The sequence below is a fragment of the Pecten maximus genome, chromosome 10 (assembly GCF_902652985.1).
Source record: "Pecten maximus chromosome 10, xPecMax1.1, whole genome shotgun sequence".
Lineage (NCBI taxonomy): Eukaryota > Metazoa > Mollusca > Bivalvia > Pectinida > Pectinidae > Pecten > Pecten maximus.
The window spans coordinates 39,296,015-39,322,075 of record NC_047024.1 but is presented as its reverse complement, the minus strand read 5'-3'; the positions used below and the strand labels follow the sequence as shown (position 1 = coordinate 39,322,075).

Here is a 26,061-nt window from a genome sequence, read left to right as displayed (position 1 = left end):
ATACTGTAAATACAGGTAAGGGAGGGAGTGGGGGAGATACTGTAAATACAGGTAAGGGAGGGGTCACACTAGATATTGTAAGTACAGGTAAGGGAGGGAGTGGGGGAGATACTGTAAATACAGGTAATGGAGGGGTCACACTAGATACTGTAAATACAGGTAAGGGAGGGAGTGGGGGAGATACTGTAAATACAGGTAAGGGAGGGGTCAGACTAGATACTGTAAATACAGGTAAGGGAGGGGTCAGACTAGATATTGTAAATACAGGTAAGGGAGGGGTCAGACTAGATACTGTAAATACAGGTAAGGGAGGGAGTGGGGGAGATACTGTAAATACAGGTAAGGGAGGGGTCACACTAGATACTGTAAATACAGGTAAGGGAGGGGTCAGACTAGATACTGTAAATACAGGTAAGGGAGGGAGTGGGGGAGATACTGTAAATACAGGTAAGGGAGGGGTCACACTAGATACTGTAAATACAGGTAAGGGAGGGGTCACACTAGATATTGTAAGTACAGGTAAGGGAGGGAGTGGGGGAGATACTGTAAATACAGGTAAGGGAGGGGTCAGACTAGATACTGTAAATACAGGTAAGGGAGGGAGTGGGGGAGATACTGTAAATACAGGTAAGGGAGGGTCGGAATAGATACTGTAAATACAGGTAAGGGAGTGGGTGGGGGAGATACTGTAAATACAGGTAAGGGAGGGGTCACACTAGATATTGTAAGTACAGGTAAGGGAAGGAGTGGGGGAGATACTGTAAATACAGGTAAGGGAGGGTCGGAATAGATACTGTAAATACAGGTAAGGGAGTGGGTGGGGGAGATACTGTAAATACAGGTAATGGAGGGGTCAGACTAGATACTGTAAATACAGGTAAGGGAGGGAGTGGGGGAGATACTGTTAATACAGGTAAGGGAGGGGTCAGACTAGATACTGTAAATACAGGTAAGAGAGGGAGTGGGGGAGATACTGTAAATACAGGTAAGGGAGTGGGTGGAGGAGATACTGTAAATACAGGTAAGGGAGGGAGTGGGGGAGATACTGTAAATACAGGTAAGGGAGGGGTCAGACTAGATACTGTAAATACAGGTAAGGGAGGGAGTGGGGGAGATACTGTAAATACAGGTAAGGGAGGGGTCAGACTAGATACTGTAAATACAGGTAAGGGAGGGGTCAGACTAAATACTGTAAATACAGATAAAGGATGGGTAGGGGTAGGCAGTCTGTAGCAGCTTAATTTGGGAGAGAATCTTTTAGGACTCTGTTTTTGGAAAGCTTGTTTTTGGAAAGCTTGAAATGTAACCTATTTTAGTGAGGAGAAATGAATGATATATCTGCACAAATGAAGGAACGTGAACATAATTCAAACCTTTAATATTTTTTTTGTATAAATTTGCATATTTTTCAATCCAGTTGCTACTGTTACTATTGCCCAGACAAGCTTTGGTGCCCAAGTATCCACCACAATCACCCTGGGCTGTACCGTATCCTCTACGACAACTGTTACCAATGTCTTTTGGCAACGTGATGTTGGATCAGGGATACAGACCATCACCATTGATGGTGTGAACTTCTCGGGATCATCCCCTTCCTCTCCATCCCTGACACTTATCAATGGTGATGTAACTGATTCGGGATCATACACCTGCTTTGCTGTCAACGCTGCAGGGACAGGAAACAGTGCTACTGCCTCTGTCACCATATCCACATGTAATTAATGATTGATGTCTCCTGTGTGGGTAGACATACTGTTATATTACTGTTATTTCTCTTTTATTTATTTCTTCCTCTTTTGTTTGTCTTGTTCTTCATTTCAGTTCTCTACTGTCCCTACTGGATAGTACCTTTCTGTTCATCTGTCTTTCTGTCTCATTTTCTGAGGAGTTTTTTTCTAAAATGTGAGTCATATCAGCAATATTATCAAAATATATTTGAGATAAAATATTTTGATGCACATACATTAAAGTCATGGCCATCATTTTACTTGTCAACGTTGATTCATTCTCTATCTGTATATTTTCTTACTATCTCCTTGTAAAGGAACTGCCTATCACAACAAGTTTTACACAGGTGCCAGACACAACATGATGATGCATATATCATTACATCATTCTGATGATTAAAACTTTTCTGAAGAGTTATGGCCCTTTTCTACTGAGACTGTTGTTCTTTGTAATTCTTTATGAATGGAACTCTTTCTGAACTGGTTGTCTCATTACAACAAAGAGGTTTTTAACACAACATGATGTTCTACAGTTAAGTCAAAGTGTCACAGCCTTTATTTCATTCTTCAGAATTATGGCCCTTTGATTTGTACCCGAAACTCTGTTTGCCTTTGCATATTGCCAATTGATTTGTACCCGAAACTCTGTTTGCCTTTGCATATTGCCAATGTATTTAACACTGCCATTTTTTTCCATGTGCATCAGACATTCAGGGCAACTTGAACTGCGATTCGTTTTATGTCCCCACCATTTCATGGCCTGGAATATATAGTGTTTGTTACCCATGGCTTTCATACGTCTGTCATTCCATCCTTCCCCTTTACATACAGTATTTTGCTTCCACAAAACGGATACAGATATGGAAATAAAATGTGCTGTATGATTTTTTTTCAGGGTTTTCAAGATTTTAATTAAGATTCACAAAAACGGTATTACCATATTTGGAATGCCTTTTGCCTAGCTTCAGTGGTCTGTAAAAGTCATTACGGATCGCTGATGTGTAACAATCATTGACCTAGAGATGGATCACTGATGTGTAACAATCATTGACCTAGAGATGGATCACTGATGTGTAACAATCATTGACCTAGAGATGGATCACTGATGTGTAACAATCATTGACCTAGATATGGATCACTGATGTGTAACAATCATTGACCTAGATATGGATCACTGATGTGTAACAATCATTGTCCTAGAGATGGATCACTGATGTGTAACAATCATTGTCCTAGATATGGATCACTGATACAATCATTGTCTTAAAGATAGAACAGTTATTGTCACATATATTAATTGTAGTCACATTATCAATTATAATCTTCCTGGGAATGGACAATTTCTTACATATGAATTAAATGGTAAATGGTTGACAACATCGCCAATAATTTTCCTGGAATAAGTGATATTATTAACAACAATTTCCCTTGAATTTGTGACATTATTAACAATAATTTTCCTGGAATAAGCGACATTATTAACAATAATTTTCTTGGGATAAGTGACATATAAATATTACTAAAATTATTTTCCTGGCATAATTAGCACCAATAATTTTCCTGGAATAAGCGACATTATTAAAAATTATTTTCCTGGAATAAGTGACATTATCAAAAATTATTTTCCTGAAATAAGTGACATTTTCAACAATAATTTTCCTGAAACAAGTGACATTATTAATATTTATCTTCCTGGAATAAGTGACATTATCACAAATAATTTTTCTGGAATAAGTGACATATAAATATTACTTAAATTATTTTCCTGGCATAATTAGCACCAATAATTTTCATGGAATAAGCGACATTATTAACAATAATTTTCCTGGAATAAGTGACATTATTAACAATAATTTTCCTGGAATAAGTGACTTCAAGAATTATTTTCCTGGAATAAGTGACATAATCATTAAATTTCCTTGAATAAGTGACATTATTAAGAATTATTTTCTTGGAATAAGTGACATCAATAGATTTCCTGGAAAGAGTTACGTTATTAACAGCAATTTCCTGACACACTTTAACATGACACTAATGGTAATCCTTCCAATGGTATCTTGTTAAAATCCTCCACATGTTTGAGACAACTCTTCCTCCTTCCTTACTCATTTTCTCTGTCACTTCTTCCCTTCCTCCCTTTTTCCATTTCTTCTCTATATAAATGTTATAGTATATGGTGTTGGTGTTAGCAGTGGTACATGTGTGAGAGGCCAAGAAGGGAGTACGTATGTGTCGCAATCATGATATTTAAATTATGTGTATATATAAATGTAGATAAAAAACTATACATATTTTTGTATCATTATTTAACAATGCACCCTTTTATATATACACGTATTTATATACTGGAATAAACCACTTCCTTATACTTACAAAAGATCAAACCAGATCCGTAAAAATCCTTGGGAAATGTTTTAGCTATTAGATGTCATGGGAAGGCTAAACAATAACTGTATAATGTATATATGGTTATTTAAGCATTGAACTGCTTTCACTTGGAAGTTATGGGCTGATGAATGCCAACTGGACAAAGGCAAATTTAATGAAGCGCGCTAGCGCTTCATGTTGAATTTGCCTTTGTCTAGTTGGCATTCATCAGCCCATAACTTCCAAGTGAAAGCAGTTCAATGCTTATATTTACATTTGACAATGATTTTTAAAGATTATATCCAGGAATTTGGCTTCTACGATGAATGAACACATTATTATTGTCAAAGACGGAACAGCCTTTTCAACAGCCATCTTTCGTTATCGCCGACATTACAATTATGACGTCACTATATTAATGACGTCATAATAGAGATTTGGAAGTTATGGACTCGTAACCTTCAAGTGGGCTTGGTAAAGTTATATAGTGGGGCTGCAGTGTAAATGTAAATTAATATCATTAACACACCTATAGATCATATTACTGTTATTTCACATCCATGTAATTTTTGCTATATTCGAAACTCTGAATGCAAACAATGTACAATATCCTTCAACATGTATGCAACACTGAATATTGTCAGCACTTTAGAGGCTTCATTCCTTGAGGGATTTTAATGAAACTTCACCCAATTATGAAGGACCATATTATCTTGGATACATTTGAGTTTCAGAGTTGTTCGGTCAAGGTCAAGGTCACCATTCCTATTTTTAGAACAAAATCTTTTGTCAATGCTCTGGTGGCTTCATTAGGGATTTTGGTCAAACTTCACCCTTTTATAAAGGACCATGATATCTGGGACAGCTTTGAGTTTCAAGATTGTTGGGCTCGGTTCAAAGGCATCGTTACTTTTTAGAAAATTTTTCCGAGTGTCATGGTTGTTAGGTCAAGTTCACCAATACAATTTATTAGAAAATCAGTGTCAGTCAGAGGCTTCATTCCTAAAGGATTTGGATCACTTCAGACATGCACTTGTACCGAACCATAATAACTTATGGGGGGGGGGGGGGGGGGGGGGGGGGCTGGGAGAACATGCAAACTTATTTTGTAGGGGATATGGCAAGAGTTTGGATTGGATATTTGGTGTATACATGTGTGTGGGTGAGATGTATAGGGTGTGCGAGTATATATAAATAGTTTTTGAAAAATCTAGAAAATAAAATCTATAAACCATTTTCCTACTTCCTATAAATTTCAGCTGTACCATCAGTGACAATCGGTCAGAATGCCTACAGTACCAGCACAGGCACCTCCATAACACTTCAGTGTATAGTGTCATCTACACAACAAATTACTAATGTCTTCTGGCAGAGAATCATCAATGGAGTGTCCACCTCTCTGACCATTGATAACGTTAACTACTCCGGATCATCGGTCAGCTCTCCGTCATTGACCGTTATCAACGCTGATTCAAATGACTCTGGAATCTACACCTGCTTTGCAACCAACTCTGCGGGAACTGGACAGAGCTCTCAAACTCAACTGACCGTTTCTGGAGGTATGAATACGGAACATCTCCCCATGTACAAATAAGTTCCTGTCCATAAATAAGCTCTCTTATTAAACGTTGCGAATCATCAATTTTATAAATACATATAGAACATGTAGTAAGCTAAGTGCTTCACAGATAAGCCCTCTCCAAACTGTAATACTAAACTTTTACACTAGGGGAGGGGGCTTATTTGAGGATAAATATGGTACTAAACTTTTACACTTGGGGAGGGGGCTTATTTGAGGATAAATATGGTACTAAACTTTTACACTAGGGGAGGGGGCTTATTTTGAGGATAAATATGGTACTAAAAACTTTTACGCTTTGATAAGACTCGCTTAAACTGAGGATAAATATGGTAGTCTGGGGAGATTTCCTTGCAGACTTAATTATGTATATCCATTTTACAAGAGGATGAAACTAAAAGCATGATTGCTGAGGTTTGTTGTTAAAGATAAAATGCCTTGTCCTGGATGATAATTATTGATAGCAGAACATTACATTAGGTTAGTTGCAACAATTTGGAAAAGTGGTGGCCTGTCCCTGCCTTTTGACTGAAACTTTGATTCAGAGACACATTTTTATAGGTCTGTTACCAAATATCACACAGCTTAATCAATATAAATAAGTTTTTCATTGCCAATTTGTCATGAGCTAATAAAACAATATGTCATATGGCTAGCACGTGTAGAAATGATCTCAAGAAGGGAAGTTAGAATGATAAGTTTGATTAAAATGAGCAGACTTTGGACAGTATGTGATTAATCAACTCTAGGATTAATTTCTATATGACAAGGGAAGATTCTAAAACTACTTATTATTTCCAATTTTAACTTTTAGCCGTTCCAACTGTCACCATTTCCCAGAATGCCTACAGCACCAACACAGGAACAACCATCACTCTGGGATGTACCGTGTCTGCCAACCCCGGCCATACCTCCGTGTTCTGGCAGCGTAACGTAGGTACTGGTACACAGTCCATCACCATTGACGGTGTCAACTACTCCGGGTCTTCAGTCAATTCTCCATCCCTGACCGTTATCAACGCTGATACCAGTGACACTGGAACCTACACCTGTTTTGCCAGCAACTCTGTAGGAACTGGACAGAGTTCTTCAACCACACTGACAGTTTCAGGAAGTAAGTCATGTGATTTGTCATTTTTATCGATGTCTTTGCACACCTCATTTTCTTAGATTGTCTGTTGTTATTTCTGATTTTGATTTCCAAGTTAAAACAAGAACAATTTCTTTTGTGTCTAGAGAATGTGACTTTTGATAGATTCTTTCTGATAACCCAATTTACAAGTGTACAATGATTCTAATATTTGGTTTCAGGTTTGATTTGGGGGGTTTACTTTTATTTACCGAAGTCGGAATCAATAATTTTTGGGAAAAATGTGTATTTTCAACATTTTGGATTTTACATTTTATGTCAAATCGAATGTTAAGTTTTTGGTACAATTGTTGAAAGACATCAGTAATCAGCTTTATAATTGTATTAGGGTACTAACTTTGGTTTGAGAGTTGCTGTGGGGGCTAACTAATGGAGTCAAACATGTTTTATAATAGTGACATTTTCAATGCTTTTACTATATAATACAAAACCTTATTTATTCTATATATATGTCTATTTTACCCTAAAATATTACAATATACTTTTGTTGAAATACCTGTATATTGCAAAATGGACCCCAGTTAGTGAACTTATCCCCTTAGTAATATAGCTTCTTTCTCAAATTGAATATCAAAATACATATACATATACTGTATCTGTGAAAAAATGAAATGTATTTCTTTTTTAATCATCCTTGGATATTTATCACCAACACCAGCTTATTAAGGATACCTGAAAAAGTAGCCCTTGCCTAATTGAAGAACATTTCAATTTTACTTCACTTGACCCTCTGTTAGTCAGAACATGTATCACCGACCCACCACCCTCCTTCCTCACTTCAGCCAGACATTAATAACCCTCCTGTAGTTAATTTTGGATTGAGGGAAGGGAGATAACTATGGAAAAAAGTGTTCTTTACATTGAAAACAATTTAATGTGTTGATCTTTCAGTCTTTCTTTTTCTGCACCTGTTTGACTTGCTTTGCACTTTCTAAGATATAGGTAATCTTACACGAGTGGCTATGTAATAAGGTATTTATTAAAGGAAGTCAATAATTTTATGGGAGCCTTTAAGCAATAAGCTTATAAAATTATTTGACGAGTTTAATATATTCCCTATTACAAAGCAACGAGTGTTAGATTTTGTTTATCACATAACTTTATAAATTTATGAGAATAGAAATAAAAACTTTCCAAATTAATTTCTATATTAGGGAGATGAATTTCTACTCAGATAGTATATTTTTCTCCCCACTGACAATTGTGCCATGTCACATATTCATTGTGACATCATACAGTTTTTGTGACATCACAATAGTGTTATTACACATGAGAGTCTTAAGATATTTATGTCTTATGACATGAAAGAACAGGCCAGTTATGTGATAAATATTTATGCTTTTTTGCAGCAGTATAATAGACGTAGATATATCATGTTACTGCTTTGATTTCATTAGCTGTAAATCGCACGAAGTAATCGTGTAGAGGATTATACTCAATTGTTCGTTATGAGTATAATGAAAACTATTGGTTTGACTTGCCACAACTCACTAGCTGAAAACAGTTTAGTTTACAATAAAAACCAGCACTAACAAGGTTAGAATTTTTTTTTCAGACTTACCAACAGTCAATGTCTTTCAGACATTTTACTCTGTAAGCACGGGAACAACAGTGACTTTACAGTGTTCCGTCTCTGCCAATCCAACACATACCAGTGTGTTCTGGCAGTTCACTCCCACCAATGGCGGGACGACTACACTGACAATAGACAATGTGAATTATGGTGGATCATCTGTCAACAGTCCATCATTGGTCGTGTTCAATGCCAACAGTGGAGATCAGGGCACTTATGTCTGTTTTGCCGGCAACCAAGTTGGAACAGGACAGAGTGCTCAGGTCTCCCTGTCGGTGACAGGAAGTAAGAATATTAGATCTAGAATTTTGCTAACCAGATTTTACTAGTTTTTCATTCTTTATAATTTATTCTTAACTCCTTTTTATTATCATTTTTTAATCATTTGGCCTAGAGATGTTTAAAATGGCTAAATGAGATCATTCATCAATCAATACTTGTGTTCCAAGTATATATCCTCAAAGCACTAGTACTGAATGTCATTATTTGCAACTCAATAAAATTCCAAACAACTTGTCAAAAATCAAGGAAACACATCACATTGGTTGAGACCACAGCTTGATAGGTTGCCAGATTTATCCACCATCCTTGAAATGTCCATTTATACTTAGAAATATTTAGGATTGTAGCAACCTCCTTATGCAGTATTACTTCTGCACCTCTCCTGATAGCAGTAAACATATATACAACTTAATACAAACATCCAAAATTATCCCTGGAATCCTGATGTGTTGATGTCCCAGGTGTCTCCAGTTAAACAGGCAAAGTAATGTCAATTTCATATGAGGATATAATTGGAATGAGATTTTTCAAGACATGGATCTTATCTCCCAGGAACTGATCAGATTTTGCGCATGGAAAACGTGTCCGATTGGAATCTTACTCATTTTTGAGGAACCTAATTAGATTCTGATCAGAATTTCTCTTTTTCTGATCAGAATCCAACTCTGAATTTCGTACAGAAATTCTCAAATGAGTATATCTTCATTTTCCAGAAAAACAGACTTGTATTTGCACATGATATATGAGTTCCCAGAAATATCCTTCAGATCGAGAGGCATTGGCCTAGTTTCTAAGTAGCAGAAATGTCCTTCATTCTGACTTGAAGCTGAGCCTGTGTGTCATATAGGGCTGGAAGCCAGAGGCCTTGTGTCTCAAAGGCAGAAATGGCCTTCAGTCAGACTTGAAACTGAGCCCAGGGGCCAGTTGTTCAAAAGGTGATTAGGCTAATCACATTTTAACAACATTTTTCAAATCCTGATATAATAATTTCCGGTAGAGCTAACTTGACAAAACTTCATGAAATTCTGTAATTCTTAATTCTCTTTCAACTGGCATAATTTAAAGACGATATACTCACAGGTTTTTCAACAAATGAGAAATGAAATTTTCACTAATCAAGTGATTAAGCTAATCACCTTTTGAACAACTGGGCCCAGGTATCAGATGGGGTTTAAAGTCAGAGGACTTTTAAGTGTCACGATGACAGAAATATTCTTTAGTCTGACTTGAAGCTGAGCCCATGTATCAGTTAGGGTTTAAAGTCAGAGGACTTTTAAGTGTCACGATGGCAGAAATATCCTTTAGTCTGACTTGAAGCTGAGCCCATGTGTCAGATAGGGTTTAAAGCCAGAGTTTTGTGTCTCAATGGCAGAAATATCGTTCAGATAAGGTTAAAGCTGAAGAGTGTTCTTTGTAGGAACTAAAAAATGTACTTAAGGCCTTGTAAGTCACGGCAATTCCATATTTATATGAAATTAAGATACATTTGTTGCTTTTTGATTAGGGACTGTATACTATAAAAAGGACTTTAGGTTAGAGCAATGAATACTTTGTGTTGGTATTGTTTTCAGGCCTAAGTATTTTGTACTTACCTAAGAACGCTTTTTAGGCCGAAGTATTTTGTACTTACCTAAGAACGCTTTTTAGGCCGAAGTATTTTGTACTTACTTTAGAACGCTTTTTAGGCCTAAGTATTTTGTACTTACCTACGCTTTAAGCCGAAGTATTTTGTACTTACCTAAGAATGCTTTTTAAAGCCGAAGTACTTTGTACTTACCTTAGAACGCTTTTTAGGCCGAAGTATTTTGTACATACCTACGCTTTAAGCTGAAGTATTTTGTACTTATCTAAGAATGCTTTTTGAAGCCAAAGCATTTTGCACTTATCTAAGAATGCTTTTTGAAGCCAAAGCGTTTTTTACTAGCTTATCTAAGAATGGTTTTTAGCGCAAACAGTTTTGTACCATAAAATAATGCTTTTTATGGTGATGTGCTAAAGGCTACCTTGAGAATGCTTTTCAGGTCAAAGTATGTAAAATAGGAAAATGCTTTTATGGTCATAACAACTTACGCTGCAATAACAAATAACATTTACTTGATGCTTTGTAGTGATAATTTGTAAACAAAATGGTGGACAGGTATGTGGTAAAATACTGACATAATGTCAATAGTCATAAAAGATGATCAACTTGATAAGAAAATAAGTACTAAGGCTGTGTGTTTAGTTTTAATTTAAATTTTATCATCCTCAAATTTTTAGATGTTCCAACGGTCACCATTTCCCAGAATGCCTACAGCACCAACACAGGAACAACCATCACTCTGGCAATGTACCGTGTCAGCCAACCCCGGCCATACCTCCGTGTTCTGGCAGCGTAACGTAGGTACTGGTACACAGTCCATCACCATTGATGGTGTCAACTACTCTGGGTCTACCGTCAATTCTCCATCCCTGACAGTTCTCAACGCTGATGCCAGTGACACTGGAACCTACACCTGTTTTGCCACTAACTCTGTAGGAACTGGACAGAGTTCTTCAACCACACTGACAGTTTCAGGAAGTAAGTCATGTGATTTGTCATTTTTATCGATGTCTTTGCACACCTCATTGCCTTAGATTGTCTGTTGTTATTTCTGATTTTGATTTCCAAGTTAAAACAAGAACAATTTCTTTCTTCAACTACACTGACTGTTTCAGGAAGTATGAGATTCATGATTTTTATGTGACACCTACATGCTTTTGTCCTATATTGTCACATATTTTTTAATATTTTTGTTTAAAAAATTGTTATCCTGTTTTTTGTTCATTACTTTTGTCTTGACTGCTTTTAATCTGAAAACCTGAATTTTCGTTTTGGTTATTGAAGTTAACCATACTTGGTAGACACCCTGAATCTGGATTGTGATTGGGTACAGGTGCATTAAATGTTTTGCATGGTTAGGTCATCTTAGACAAAGTCTGAAGTTACCTTTTGCAATGGTCTTTAGTTCATAATGATATATTGTATATGTGTCTTCTGGTCGTATGCGATGTGACACTTTTAACCTTGTCTCAAAAACCTTGAACAAATTTTGATCAAATTTCCAAGGAACCTTCCATAGCCAAGAATGCATAAAAATGGTGAACTAAATTGTTGCTGTTTCCCAGGGTTTTGATTGATGGGATAAAAAAACTAGTTTAATTAAATGTGATTCCAACAATCTTCTTCAAACCATTATTTATTGGCATGAAATACTCTTCATAGCCATTCTCTGATGTCACATTTTCCCTCCCCCATAGAAAATTGACAGCCTGAGGTTTATTATAGCTTGCATAGAAAGACCACAATTTTGTGTATATTTTGTCAATTTTACGTCCCTGCTATTTAATAGGTGGGGACAAATACTGTTACCCATGTCAATCCATCCATCCATCCTGTCATTTCACATCCCAATTATTAACAACATATCTTGAGAACCCCTAAGCAGATTTGGTCCACATTAACACCATACACTATCGTAACATAAAGTTACCTACACCTGGACACATTCTACTGGTCACTGGTCAAGGTTAAAGGTCCAAGGTCATATTCTGGTGGTCATCGGTCAAGGTTTCAATCCAAATGGGATGCAATGTGTCCTGTCTCATCGAAATCAATGACATAACTTGAGAGACCCTCAACAGTTTTATTTCTAGTATAAACCAAAGTATGATATAACATTAGGTTCCATAGTATAATATAACATCAGGTTCCATAGTATAATATAACATTAGGTTCCATAGTATAATATAACATCAGGTTCTTTGTGTAGGAGCTGGGTTTTCATTTCTTAGTTGTTTTCTAGATATTCAAAATTTAACTTAACCCTCTCCATATTTTCAGATGTTCCAACTGTCACCATTTCCCAGAATGCCTACAGCACCAACACAGGAACAACCATCACTCTGGGATGTACCGTGTCTGCCAACCCCGGCCATACCTCCGTGTTCTGGCAGCGTAACGTAGGTACTGGTACACAGTCCATCACCATTGATGGTGTCAACTACTCTGGGTCTACCGTCAATTCTCCATCCCTGACAGTTCTCAACGCTGATGCCAGTGACACTGGAACCTACACCTGTTTTGCCACCAATTCTGTAGGAACTGGACAGAGCTCTTCAACCACACTGACCGTTTCAGGAAGTAAGTAAAATTTTACAAGAGATTGGTATTTTCTAACATAAATGAAATCATGATTATTAAATCAATATTGATAAAAAGAGGAAAAAATATGAACAAAATTAAATGTATATTGGTCCTCGAAAAACTATGAGAAAAATGAAGCCAGGTGTTTCAGAAGAGCAAGGGTCTTCTGCTACAAGGACACCTTTGAAAAATTTAGGTCAAATCAAGGTTATGCGATATAAGACTGGCCTCCTCTGGTGTGCGAGGTGCATGCATAGGTTGAGTGTTTGTTTGTGTTGGAGGTTAAACCAATGTTATTTTATTTCATCCAAATAAGATTTACTAGGGTGATGACAACAGAACCAAAAATAATGTCAATGATCATTGAAAGTTAGCTTCATATCACATGAAAAAGAAATATTTCCAATGAACATGATAGCCTTTAATACCAAATGAACTGGAACATGTAAACTGGGGAAGAAGATATGTAAACATCTATCTAGACTACAGGAAATCAATCCCATAATTCCATGTCAGTGAGCTCGTTTAAAATATTGTTGAAATCTAGATCTGGCAAATGTTTTCATTTTATCACTGTGAAATCTTTCTATCTATCAAACAGCTGACAGGCATTAGTAGGTTTTTAGTAGGTCTAGTTTTGGACAGAAATGATGTGTAATTTTACATTTTCAGATGTTCCAACGGTCACTATTTCCCAGAATGCCTACAGCACCAACACAGGAACAACCATCACTCTGGGATGTACCGTGTCTTCCAACCCCGCCCATACCTCTGTGTTCTGGCAGCGTAATGTTGGAGGTGGCACACAGTCCATCACCATTGACGGTGTCAACTACTCCGGGTCTTCAGTCAATTCTCCATCCCTGACCGTTATCAACGCTGATACCAGTGACACTGGAACCTACACCTGTTTTGCCAGCAACTCTGTAGGAACTGGACAGAGTTCTTCAACTACACTGACCGTTTCAGGAAGTAAGTCATCAATTTACCCTAGTTTTTGGATGGTTATGTTTACAGAGTTCTGTCGTGTACTTGTTTTAGCAGGCAGGTTGTTTTAAATGAGTCGATCATGTTATATGAGCCATTCTTGTGTCACCACACAGACAGTCTCCAAAAGGAGATATATTTACGAAATAAGGATATCTACTGTAAAATGAACATTGGAAATTTTTGTTTGGCTAAATACTGAAATTATAAACACATGAATATTTTACCATTGAATTCTGATGTTTAAATGCTTTTAATTACATTAAATAACAGAACTTATTTGTTTTGAATCATTTCTCAAACGTAATGAACAAAAAAATGAATGCTGAAAAGTAGCCTACTAATAATTACAAAAATAGCCATATCAGATGTAGGTATTTAGTAATTTGGAAAAATACAGTAAGATTAATGTGACTTCAAAATTCCTAATTTTTAGATGTTCCAACGGTCACCATTTCCCAGAATGCCTACAGCACCAACACAGGAAACAGTATTACTCTGGGATGTACCGTGTCGGCCAACCCCGGCCATACCTCCGTGTTCTGGCAACGTAACGTAGGTACTGGTACACAGTCCATCACCATTGATGGTGTCAACTACTCCGGGTCTTCAGTCAATTCTCCATCCCTGACCGTTCTCAACGCTGATACCAGTGACACTGGAACCTACACCTGTTTTGCCAGCAACTCTGTTGGAACTGGACAGAGTTCTTCAACCACACTGACAGTTTCAGGAAGTAAGTCAACTGGAAAAAATATATTAGTTTGTAATGATTATTATTGTCTATTACCTGAAAGGTCACACAATCAGAGTTGCTCATTTTAAGCTCACCTGCCTAAAGGGCTTTAAAGATTTTCTAGACACAGGTGAATGATACAGGCCCATTTGGCCCATTGTATGTTCTATTGTTTTTTTCTTCACAATATTATTATATTTATTAAAATCTTGTTACCTTATCAAACATTTAAGATTTAAGAAAGATTTTAAATTGGTGTATGATTAACCAGTCAGATCATGTGATCAACATTCATTCTGAGCACAATCCATCAGTAATTTTGAGATTCATGTACAATCTGATTAAAATTCAAATCAAGGGAGATAATCTATTTTACTGGCAACGTTTAAAATCCAAGTACATACTGTTGTAGGTATGACAAAGTCAGCAAAATATTTGGAAAATTGGTCTTGGATTAGAGTAAAACTGTACAGCTTTAGCTTTTGATGAAGATTAAATCAATGATTGGAAAATTAAAATACATAGGAATATATCTGAGTAGTGTGTCAATAAATTTAAAATCCCTGCAAACTAGAATGCAGATATTGGTCAGTCAGGACCCCACTGAAAGTTTGACACTCTCTATAAGGACCAATGTGAGAAGATATAACATATCATAGGGCAGTATGAAGTGAACTATCAGAAATTCTAGCCTTCATGATTTTTAGGTCATCTGACCCGAAGGGTCAGGGTGACCTATAGTCATCATGCTTCGTCCGGCGTCGTGCGTCGTCCGCCGTCCGCCGTGCGTAAACTTTTCACATTTCAAACTTCATCTCAAGTTCCACCAGTGGGATTGAGCTGAAACTTGCCTGAAATGATCCTGAGATGGTCCTGACCAAGTGTTGTTATTTTTCGGGTTGGTCCGAAATCCAAGATGGCCGCCATAGCCGCCATCTTCAAAAACACATTTTAAACTTCTTCTCAAGTTCCATCAGTGCTATTGAGCTGAAACTTGTCTGAAATGATCCTGAGATGGTCCTGACCAAGTGTTGTTATTTTTCGGGCCGTTTCGAAATCCAAGATGGCCACCATACCCACCATCTTGAAAAACACATTTTAAACTTCTTCTCGAGTTCCACCAGTGCTATTGAGCTGAAACTTGCCTGACATGTTCCTGAGAGGATCCTGACCAAGTGTTGTTATTTTTTGATTGGTCTGAAATCCAAGATGGCCACCATGGTCGCCATCTTGAAAAACACATTTTAATTTTCTTCTCCAGTTCCATTGGTGCCATTGAGCTGGAAATGGGTGAGGATGTTAAGGAAGGAGGGCCAACAAAGTGTTGTTATTTTTCGGCCTAGTAAAATCATTGACTTGGCAGCCATGGCGGCCATTTTGTTACATGATTGTGCAATCATGGTTTTCCTGAACAATGCCTATTTCAAACTTCTTCTCAAATTCCACCAGTGGGATTCAGCTCTAACTTACCAGAAATGATCCTTAGATGGTCCAGACCAAGTGTTGTTTTTTATTGGGTCAGTCAGAAATCCAAGATGGCCACCATGGCCAACAGTGCCACTATATACTTGCTACAGAGAATACATACTACAATGATATAAGGGTTTTAATTTAGAGTCAGATGACCGTTAAGGCCCCTGGGCCTCTTGTTAGAATACCTTTAGAGATTGTAAGTGTTGATGCACATACAAAAAGGGCACCTGCAACTTGAATCAAGTAGTCAATTATGATACAGTAAATATTTTTCTTTCACAAGTTAATAATATATAATAAATAATATTTTGGGATCAAATTAATAGGAATACCACTGGACAAACAATGCAAGCTTGTGCTAGGCCAATGTGACATAGATTCTTGTTTTAGAATGTATAAAATATGCATATGTATCATAAATAACCAATGGGCAACTTATACATGAAATGTTTTTCAGATATTCCAACTGTCACCATTTCCCAGAATGCCTACAGCACCAACACAGGAACAACCATCACTCTGGGATGTACCGTGTCTGCCAACCCCGCCCATACCTCTGTGTTCTGGCAGCGTATTGTTGGTGGTGGTACACAGTCCATCACCATTGACGGTGTCAACTACTCCGGGTCTTCAGTCAATTCTCCATCCCTGACCGTTATCAACGCTGATACCAGTGACACTGGAACCTACACCTGTTTTGCCAGCAACTCTGTAGGAACTGGACAGAGTTCTGCCACTACACTGACAGTTTCAGGAAGTAAGTCATCAGTTTTCCTGAGCTTTTGGCTGGTAATATTTACAGAGTTCTGTAGTTCTGTTCTGTCCTCTTTAGTTGTGACAGACTATTACTGTTTTACAAGAGTCAGTCTTTGTTATGAGTCATTTAATATGTTCTTGTGTCGCCACAACCAGCTTATATTATGGACTAGGCTGAGTGCTGTTGATGATCGGGTAGCTGAAGTGGGTAGGAATTCATTTAGGTATATTTTGATACACTGCCAAAGAATTGTTAATTGTTGTTGTTTCTATTAATAGTCAAGCTGTATTACAAACTAGTAATTTTGCTACATAATGATGTCATATCTTTAAGATGGTTGAAAGTAATATGATACCGTAAGTGAAAGTTCAAGCAAATTCTTGACTTAAATGATGATGGATTATAAAACAGTATGGCTATCTATGTGAAATGTTTGGAGTATCAGCTGATCAAGAGTTTGATCGATTTGACAAAGAGGATTTTGAAGAAAATGCTGATTTAGTTGGTTTATAGATTTGGAGGAGTCGCTGAGAGATCACTAATTATCTGGAGAAATATTAGAACTGATACCTTTCTTTTAACTTCATTATTTATCAGATAGTAAGGTATAAGTGTAAAAATTAGCAGAACTCTGACTTTCTTAATTAATTATTCTGATAATCTCGAGATACGATGAATCTACAGTAGTACACTACATATCTGAACAAATCTGGGGGACCCAGTAGAAGTTCTTGCTCCAGCATCATGAAACAATTTCAGACTTTGATCAGCCAATCACCTATGATGTCAAAGTTTCATAACATCATCTTTGATTGGCTAAGTCAAAACTGAACACGGTTTTAGACTTGAGATCGTTTTATCTTGGGGCCAGAAAGTTGAATGTGCCGTGTGTTCTTGTGTATTAGTTATGCTGCTAAGTTTTAACAATCTCTACAGAATCTTCAAAAGTAAAAACATTAACCAAGTCACAACTAGGATTATCAATAGTAGTTTCAAAAGCTTTTGTGTAAAAATCAAATATGGAAGGTTACACCGGTTCACAGATAAAATATACCTTTTGTATTGTTTATAGATGTTCCAACTGTCACCATTTCCCAGAATGCCTACAGCACCAACACAGGAACAACCATCACTCTGGGATGTACCGTGTCTGCCAACCCCGCCCATACCTCTGTGTTCTGGCAGCGTATTGTTGGTGGTGTCACACAGTCACTCACCATGGATGGTGTCAACTACTCCGGGTCTTCAGTCAATTCTCCATCCCTGACCGTTATCAACGCTGATACCAGTGACACTGGAACCTACACCTGTTTTGCCACCAACTCTGTAGGAACTGGACAGAGCTCTCCAACCACACTGACTGTTACAGGAAGTATGTTAATCTTTTTGTTAGATATGAACGTGGATCAGATCTCATTTCTTATTGTACATTAATGTTCATCGAGTATTAAATGTGGATGCACTTGTTAACCAGACTCGTACAAATGACCATCTTGAGTTATAATCCAATGTTGGTTGCCCTTCTGTCTATAATTTAGCCCATATCAGATGGTGGACTGTTCTTCAAATCTCCCTGTGTCATTGGAGTTGTCTGTCCATTGTCCATCTTTAAACAATTCTTGGTACTGATATTTCTAGAGGAGTTCCGAATGGATCTGGCTCAAATTACATCTGTAGATTCCCCCTTGGTCCCTTGTCGTGTTCATTTGATTTTAGGGCTGATGAGAATAAGAAATTGGAAAGGAAAATTTGTTATTGCTATTTTCTTGAAGTATTGAATAGATCATTTTCATATTTCATATCTACATTTCCCTTGTCCCTAGTAGTGCCCTTTTTATTTTAGGACTGATATGAGGAAAACAAATTGCTCACAGGTGGCTATCTTGGATTTTGACAGTTGTAATTTAGTTAACAATATCAATCTCAGAAAGTTCTTCTTAAATCTTTTTTTTATACAATTCTATGTTGGTTCCCTTTGTTATCAAATGATTAAGAAAAAGAGGGGGGGGGAAGGTAAAAGTAGAGAAAAGTTCAGTTATTTATAGGACTGATAAAGATCATTCCCCTTAGAGTGGCAAGATCCGTCTGGAATCTGTTGTTGTGACATTTAGGTTGGTTAAGATCTCGTACAGTTCTCAAGCTAGAGTCAAACAACTTCACATGATTATGAGCCTTAATTTTGTGTATGTTGCCTGATATTTGTGTGACATTATTTTTGACCTTGACCTCTGTAACCTTGGTAAATATTGTGTGTTGGAGGATATTTTTGTAATATTCACCTTTAATCTGAACCTCCATGGTTTTAGTTTAGTTCTTATGTATTGAACTGGACAGTCATATCAAGGAAGAGTATAAATCATCCGGTGTTGTGGGGATCGAAAGATACATGTACTAACTAGCAGGCCTATTTTTCATGATCGTTAAATATATTTAAACCAAAATTAATGTTAATATATTTTGGTACCAGGTAGTGAAATACAAATATAAATGAAGGTTGTTTTCCTAAGATTCTCTGACAGAAGAAGTCCATAAAAAAAAAGATTTCAGTTGATTAGATTAATAATTATAGATTTGGTGGTCTTGAGCATGCCATCTATACAGAGTATACTGTTTGTTTTTAGCTTTGTTTTTCTTAAAGTTTAGTTTTAAAATAATTTAAACAATATTATGAACAATATTTTCAGATATTCCAACTGTCACCATTTCCCAGAATGCCTACAGCACCAACACAGGAACAACCATCACTCTGGGATGTACCGTGTCTGCCAACCCCGCCCATACCTCCGTGTTCTGGCAACGTAACGTTGGAGGTGGTACACAGTCCATCACCATTGACGGTGTCAACTACTCCGGGTCTTCAGTCAATTCTCCATCCCTTGACCGTTATCAACGCTGATACTAGTGACACTGGAACCTACACCTGTTTTGCCAGCAACTCTGTAGGAACTGGACAGAGCTCTTCAACCACACTGACAGTTTCAGGAAGTATGTTAATCTTTTTGTTAGATATGAACGTGGATCAGATCTCATTTCTTATTGTACATTAATGTTCATCGAGTATTAAATGTGGATGCACTTGTTAACCAGACTCGTACAAATGACCATCTTGAGTTATAATCCAATGTTGGTTGCCCTTCTGTCTATAATTTAGCCCATATCAGATGGTGGACTGTTCTTCAAATCTCCCTGTGTCATTGGAGTTGTCTGTCCATTGTCCATCTTTAAACAATTCTTGTTACTGATATTTCTAGAGGAGTTCCAGATGGATCCGTCTCAAATTACATCTGTAGATTCCCCCTTGGTCCCTAGTCGTGTTCTTTTGATTTTAGGGCTGATGAGAATAAGAAATTGGAAAGGAAAATTTGTTATTGCTATTTTCTTGAAGTATTGAATAGATCATTTTCATATTTCATATCTACATTTCCCTTGTTCCCTAGTAGTGCCCTTTTTATTTTAGGACTGATATGAGGAAAACAAATTGCTGACAGGTGGCTATCTTGGATTTTGACAGTTGTAATTTAATTAACAATATCAATCTCAGAAAGTTCTTCTTAAATCTTTTTTTTATACAATTCTATGTTGGTTCCCTTTGTTATCAAATGATTAAGAAAAAGAGGGGGGAGATTAAGGGAAAAGTAGAGAAAAGTTCAGTTATTTATAGGACTGATAAAGATCATTCCCCTTAGAGTGGCAAGATCCATCTAGAATCTGTTGTTGTGACGTTTAGGTTGGTTAAGATCTCGTACAGTTCTCAAGCTAGAGTCAAACAACTTCACATGATTATGAGCCTTAATTTTGTGTATGTTGCCTGATATTTGTGTGACATGATTTTTGACCTTGACCTCTGTAACCTTGGTAAATATTGTGTGTTGGAGGATATTTTTGTAATATTCACCTTTAATCTGAACCTCCATGGTTTTAGTTTAGTTCTTATGTATTGAACTGGACAGTCATATCAAGGAAGAGTATAAATCATCCGGTGTTGTGGGGATCGAAAGATACATGTACTAACTAGCAGGCCTATTTTTCATGATCGTTAAATATATTTAAACCAAAATTAATGTTAATATATTTTGGTACCAGGTAGTGAAATACAAATATAAATGAAGGTTGTTTTCCTAAGATTCTCTGACAGAAGAAGTCCATAAAAAAAAAGATTTCAGTTGATTAGATTAATAATTATAGATTTGGTGGTCTTGAGCATGCCATCTCTACAGAGTATACTGTTTGTTTTTAGCTTTGTTTTTCTTGAAGTTTAGTTTTAAAATAATTTAAACAATATTATGAACAATATTTTCAGATATTCCAACGGTCACCATTGCCCAGAATGCCTACAGCACCAACACAGGAACAACCATCACTCTGGGATGTACCGTGTCTTCCAACCCCGCCCATACCACCGTGTTCTGGCAGCGTAACATTGGAGGTGGTACACAGTCCATCACCATTGACGGTGTCAACTACTCCGGGTCTTCAGTCAATTCTCCATCCCTGACGGTTATCAACGCTGATACCAGTGACACTGGAACCTACACCTGTTTTGCCACCAACTCTGTAGGAACTGGACAGAGTTCTTCAACCACACTGACTGTTACAGGAAGTATGTTAATCTTTTTGTTAGATATGAACGTGGATCAGATCTCATTTCTTATTGTACAGTAATGTTCATCGAGTATTAAATGTGGATGCACTTGTTAACCAGACTGGTACAAATGACCATCTTGAGTTATAATCCAATGTTGGTTGCCCTTCTGTCTATAATTTAGCCCATATCAGATGGTGGACTGTTCTTCAAATCTCCCTGTGTCCATGGCCAGTTGTCTGTCCATTGTCCATCTTTAAACAATTCTTGTTACTGATATTTCTAGAGGAGTTCCGAATGGATCTGGCTCCAATTACATCTGTAGGTTCCCCCTTGGTCCCTAGTTGTGTTCTTTTGATTTTAGGGCTGATGAGAATAAGAAATTGGATCACAGGTAGCAATCTTGTATTTTGATAAGGAAATTTTGTTTTTACTATCTTCTTTAATTATTGATTGGATCTTTTTCATATTTCATATCTACATTTCCCTTGTTCCCTAGTAGTGCCCTTTTTATTTTAGGACTGATATGAGGAAAAGAAATTGCTGACAGGTGGCTATCTTGGATTTTGACAGTTGTAATGTAATTAACAATATCAATCTCAGAACGTTCTTAAATCTTTTTTATAATACTATGTTGGTTCCCTTTGTTATCAAATGATTAAGAAAAAGAGGGGGGAGAAGGGAAAAGTAGAGAAAAGTTCAGTTATTTATAGGACTGATAAAGATCATTCCGCTTAGAGTGGCAAGATCCATCTGGAATCTGTTGTTGTGACATTTAGGTTAGTTAAGATCTCGTACAGTTCTCAAGCTAGAGTCAAACAACTTCACATGATTATGAGCCTTAATTTTGTGTATGTTGCCTGATATTTGTGTGACATGATTTTTGACCTTGACCTCTGTAACCTTGGTAAATATTGTGTGTTGGAGGATATTTTTGTAATATTCACCTTTAATCTGAACCTCCATGGTTTTAGTTTAGTTCTTATGTATTGAACTGGACAGTCATATCAAGGAAGAGTATAAATCATCTGGTGTTGTGGGGATCGAAAGATACATGTACTAACTAGCAGGCCTATTTTTCATGATCGTTAAATATATTTAAACCAAAATTAATGTTAATATATTTTGGTACCAGGTAGTGATATACAAATATAAATGAAGGTTGTTTTCCTAAGATTCTCTGACAGAAGAAGTCCATAAAAAATAAGATTTCAGTTGATTAGATTAATAATTATAGATTTGGTGGTCTTGAGCATGCCATCTATACAGAGTATACTGTTTGTTTTTAGCTTTGTTTTTCTTAAAGTTTAGTTTTAAAATAATTTAAACAATATTATGAACAATATTTTCAGATGTTCCAACTGTCACCATTTCCCAGAATGCCTACAGCACCAACACAGGAACAACCATCACTCTGGGATGTACCGTGTCGGCCAACCCCGCCCATACCTCCGTGTTCTGGCAACGTAACGTTGGAGGTGGTACACAGTCTATCACCATTGACGGTGTCAACTACTCCGGGTCTTCAGTCAATTCTCCATCCTTGACCGTTATCAACGCTGATACTAGTGACACTGGAACCTACACCTGTTTTGCCAGCAACTCTGTAGGAACTGGACAGAGCTCTTCAACCACACTGACAGTTTCAGGAAGTATGTTAATCTTTTTGTTGGATATGATATTTCTAGAGGAGTTCCGAATGGATCTGGCTCCAATTACATCTGTAGGTTCCCCCTTGGTCCCTAGTCGTGTTCTTTTGATTTTAGGGCTGATGAGAATAAGAAATTGGATCACAGGTAGCAATCTTGTATTTTGAAAAGGAAATTTTGTTATTACTATCTTCTTTAAGTATTGTTTGGATCATTTTCATATTTCATATCTACATTTCCCTTGTTCCCTAGTAGTGCCCTTTTTATTTTAGGACTGATATGAGGAAAACAAATTGCTGACAGGTGGCTATCTTGGATTTTGACAGTTGTAATGTAATTAACAATATCAATCTCAGAACGTTCTTAAATCTTTTTTATAATACTATGTTGGTTCCCTTTGTTATCAAATGATTAAGAAAAAGAGGGGGGAGAAGGGAAAAGTAGAGAAAAGTTCAGTTATTTATAGGACTGATAAAGATCATTCCGCTTAGGGTGGCAAGATCCATCTGGAATCTCTTGTTGTGACATTTAGGTTAGTTAAGATCTCGTATAGTTCTGAAGCTAGGGTCAAACAACTTCTCATGATTATGAGCCTTAATTTTGAGAATGTTGCCTGATATTTGTGTGACATGATTTTTGACCTTGACCTCTATAACCTTGGTTAATATTGTGGATAATGGCTAGTTTAATAGCTATTTACATATTAGTTTCACATGTTTCTATAACTATGAATACTGTGTGTTGTTGGATATATTTCTAACATTCGCCTTTAATCTGAATCTCCATGGTTTTACTTTAGTTCTTATGTATTGAACAGGACAGTCAAATCAAGGAAGAATATAAATCATCTGGTGTTGTGGGGAAAGATACATGTACTAATTAGCAAGCCTATTTTCATGATCATTAAATATATTTAAACCAAAATTAATGTAAATATATTTTGGTACCAGGTAGTGAAATACAAATATAAATGAAGGTTGTTTTCCTAAGATTCTCTGACAGAAGAAGTCCATAACAAATAAGATTTCAGGTGATTAGATTAATAATTATAGATTTGGTGGTCATCTATACAGAGTTTACTGTTTGATTTAAGCTTTGTTTTTCTTAAAGTTTTGTTTAAAAATTAATTTAAACAATATTATGAACAATATTTTCAGATATTCCGACAGTCACCATTTCCCAGAATGCCTACAGCACCAACACAGGAACAACCATCACGCTGGGATGTACCGTGTCGGCCAACCCCGCCCATACCTCCGTGTCCTGGCAACGTATCGTTGGTGGTGTCACACAGTCACTCACCATGGATGGTGTCAACTACTCCGGGTCTTCAGTCAATTCTCCATCCCTGACCGTTATCAACGCTGATACTAGTGACACTGGAAGCTACACCTGTTTTGCCACTAACTCTGTAGGAACTGGACAGAGTTCTTCAACCACACTGACCGTTACAGGAAGTAAGTCATCAATTTACCCTTGTTTATATATGTTAAATCTATAAGGTTTTGTAATACACAGAGTTATGGCCCTTCGCTCTTTATTATCTGTCGGATACATAATGTATTCTGTCACCTAAAATTGCTGAACTTTCAAGTGATTATTTTAGATGGTAAGTCTTTTTAATAACATAATTGTGTTTTCCTTCTATTTACCCCACACAATGTAGTTGGAGGTATATTGGAGTTACACTGTCTAGATGTTCAGATGTCTATCGATGTAAATCTTTTCTGAAGAACTTCTCTAGGATTTATGAACTGATTCCAAAACATTTATGAAGGACCATAATTATGTACATGGGCATGCAAATTATTTCTTTAAAAATTTGGTTTTCCTTGTAACTGGTTACTATATAAAGGTTTTCCTATAGAAAGTCTCAGTTATTTTATTGATTTTATTCAGTCTTGCACAAATAATGTAACTAAACAAGGCCTATAATTCGACATATTAGGTATTACCTAAACCATTACCATGGCAACACAATCCTGACTGCTGGTTAGAGTATCAAACTGTACAACAGAGGAAAAGGAGGAACAAACTGAAAGAAAAGATCACTCATTCATTAAAAGCTTAAACAGTGTAAAGTTTCATATTTAATGACACATTTTTGTCTGAATTTCTTTTTTGAAAATTTTCTACAATACTTTTTCAGATATTCCAACTGTCACCATTTCCCAGAATGCCTACAGCACCAACACAGGAACAACCATCACTCTGGGATGTACCGTGTCTGCCAACCCCGCCCATACCACCGTGTTCTGGCAGCGTAACGTTGGAGGTACTGGTACACAGTCCATCACCATTGATGGTGTCAACTACTCCGGGTCTACCGTCAATTCTCCATCCCTGACCGTTATCAACGCTGATACTAGTGACACTGGAACCTACACCTGTTTTGCCACCAACTCTGTAGGAACTGGACAGAGTTCTTTAACCACACTGACCGTCACAGGAAGTAAGTCATCACCTCTTCCTGTGTCCTTGTGTTTCATGTTTTACGTTTAATGTGGTAATGTATGTCAGTGTGTCACCTGTGTTACCTAATAGGAGTTAAGTTGTCAGCCAGTTCCCATGTCATGACATCGTGGATAGAAATCCTAGGTGGGACTGCAGTGGCTGAGTGGTTAAGGTGTCCCGACACTTTATCACTAGCCCTCCACCTCTGGGTTGTGAGTTCAAAACCTACCTGGGTATGTGGGGTAGTTGCCAGGTGCTAACTGTAGACTGGTGGTTTTTCTCCAGGTACTCCGGCTTTCCTCTACCTCCAAACCTGGCACGTCCTAAATGACCCTAGCTGTTAATAGGACGTTTAACAAAAACAAATCAAACATACCAAGAAATCCTAGGACCTCCATGACATGGTGGAACTGTTGTAATTCAGATTATGTAGTGTTGCCTTAATGTCGTCTTATACTGAAATATATTGAATTATGGCCCTTTGCTCATCCACAACTGTAGCATATGTAATATAGTCTGTTAGCTTTAATTGCTGAATTTTGTATATGGGTGGGTTTATCATGACAACTCTGTTATACTG

General features: G+C 37.0%; 1 protein-coding gene across 20 annotated transcripts in view; it reads left to right on the top strand.

Moving 5' to 3' along the window:
* Positions 1-26,061, top strand: part of LOC117335442 (hemicentin-1-like) — a 66,030-nt gene that overhangs the window by 6,751 nt on the left and 33,218 nt on the right. For 8 of the 20 annotated variants that reach the window (XM_033895435.1, XM_033895434.1, XM_033895436.1 and 5 more), the window contains exons 3-13: positions 1,418-1,714; positions 5,354-5,653; positions 6,488-6,787; positions 12,541-12,840; positions 13,516-13,815; positions 14,267-14,566; positions 16,497-16,796; positions 17,869-18,168; positions 22,731-23,030; positions 24,185-24,484; positions 25,177-25,479. In XM_033895435.1, coding sequence (XP_033751326.1) covers positions 1,418-1,714; positions 5,354-5,653; positions 6,488-6,787; positions 12,541-12,840; positions 13,516-13,815; positions 14,267-14,566; positions 16,497-16,796; positions 17,869-18,168; positions 22,731-23,030; positions 24,185-24,484; positions 25,177-25,479 — 3,300 coding nt within the window. Of the gene's footprint in view, positions 1-1,417; positions 1,715-5,353; positions 5,654-6,487; positions 6,788-12,540; positions 12,841-13,515; positions 13,816-14,266; positions 14,567-16,496; positions 16,797-17,868; positions 18,169-19,480; positions 19,782-21,096; positions 21,397-22,730; positions 23,031-24,184; positions 24,485-25,176; positions 25,480-26,061 lie in introns of those variants that run through there. The other 12 variants (XM_033895426.1, XM_033895429.1, XM_033895430.1 and 9 more) reach the window with 12 other exon arrangements.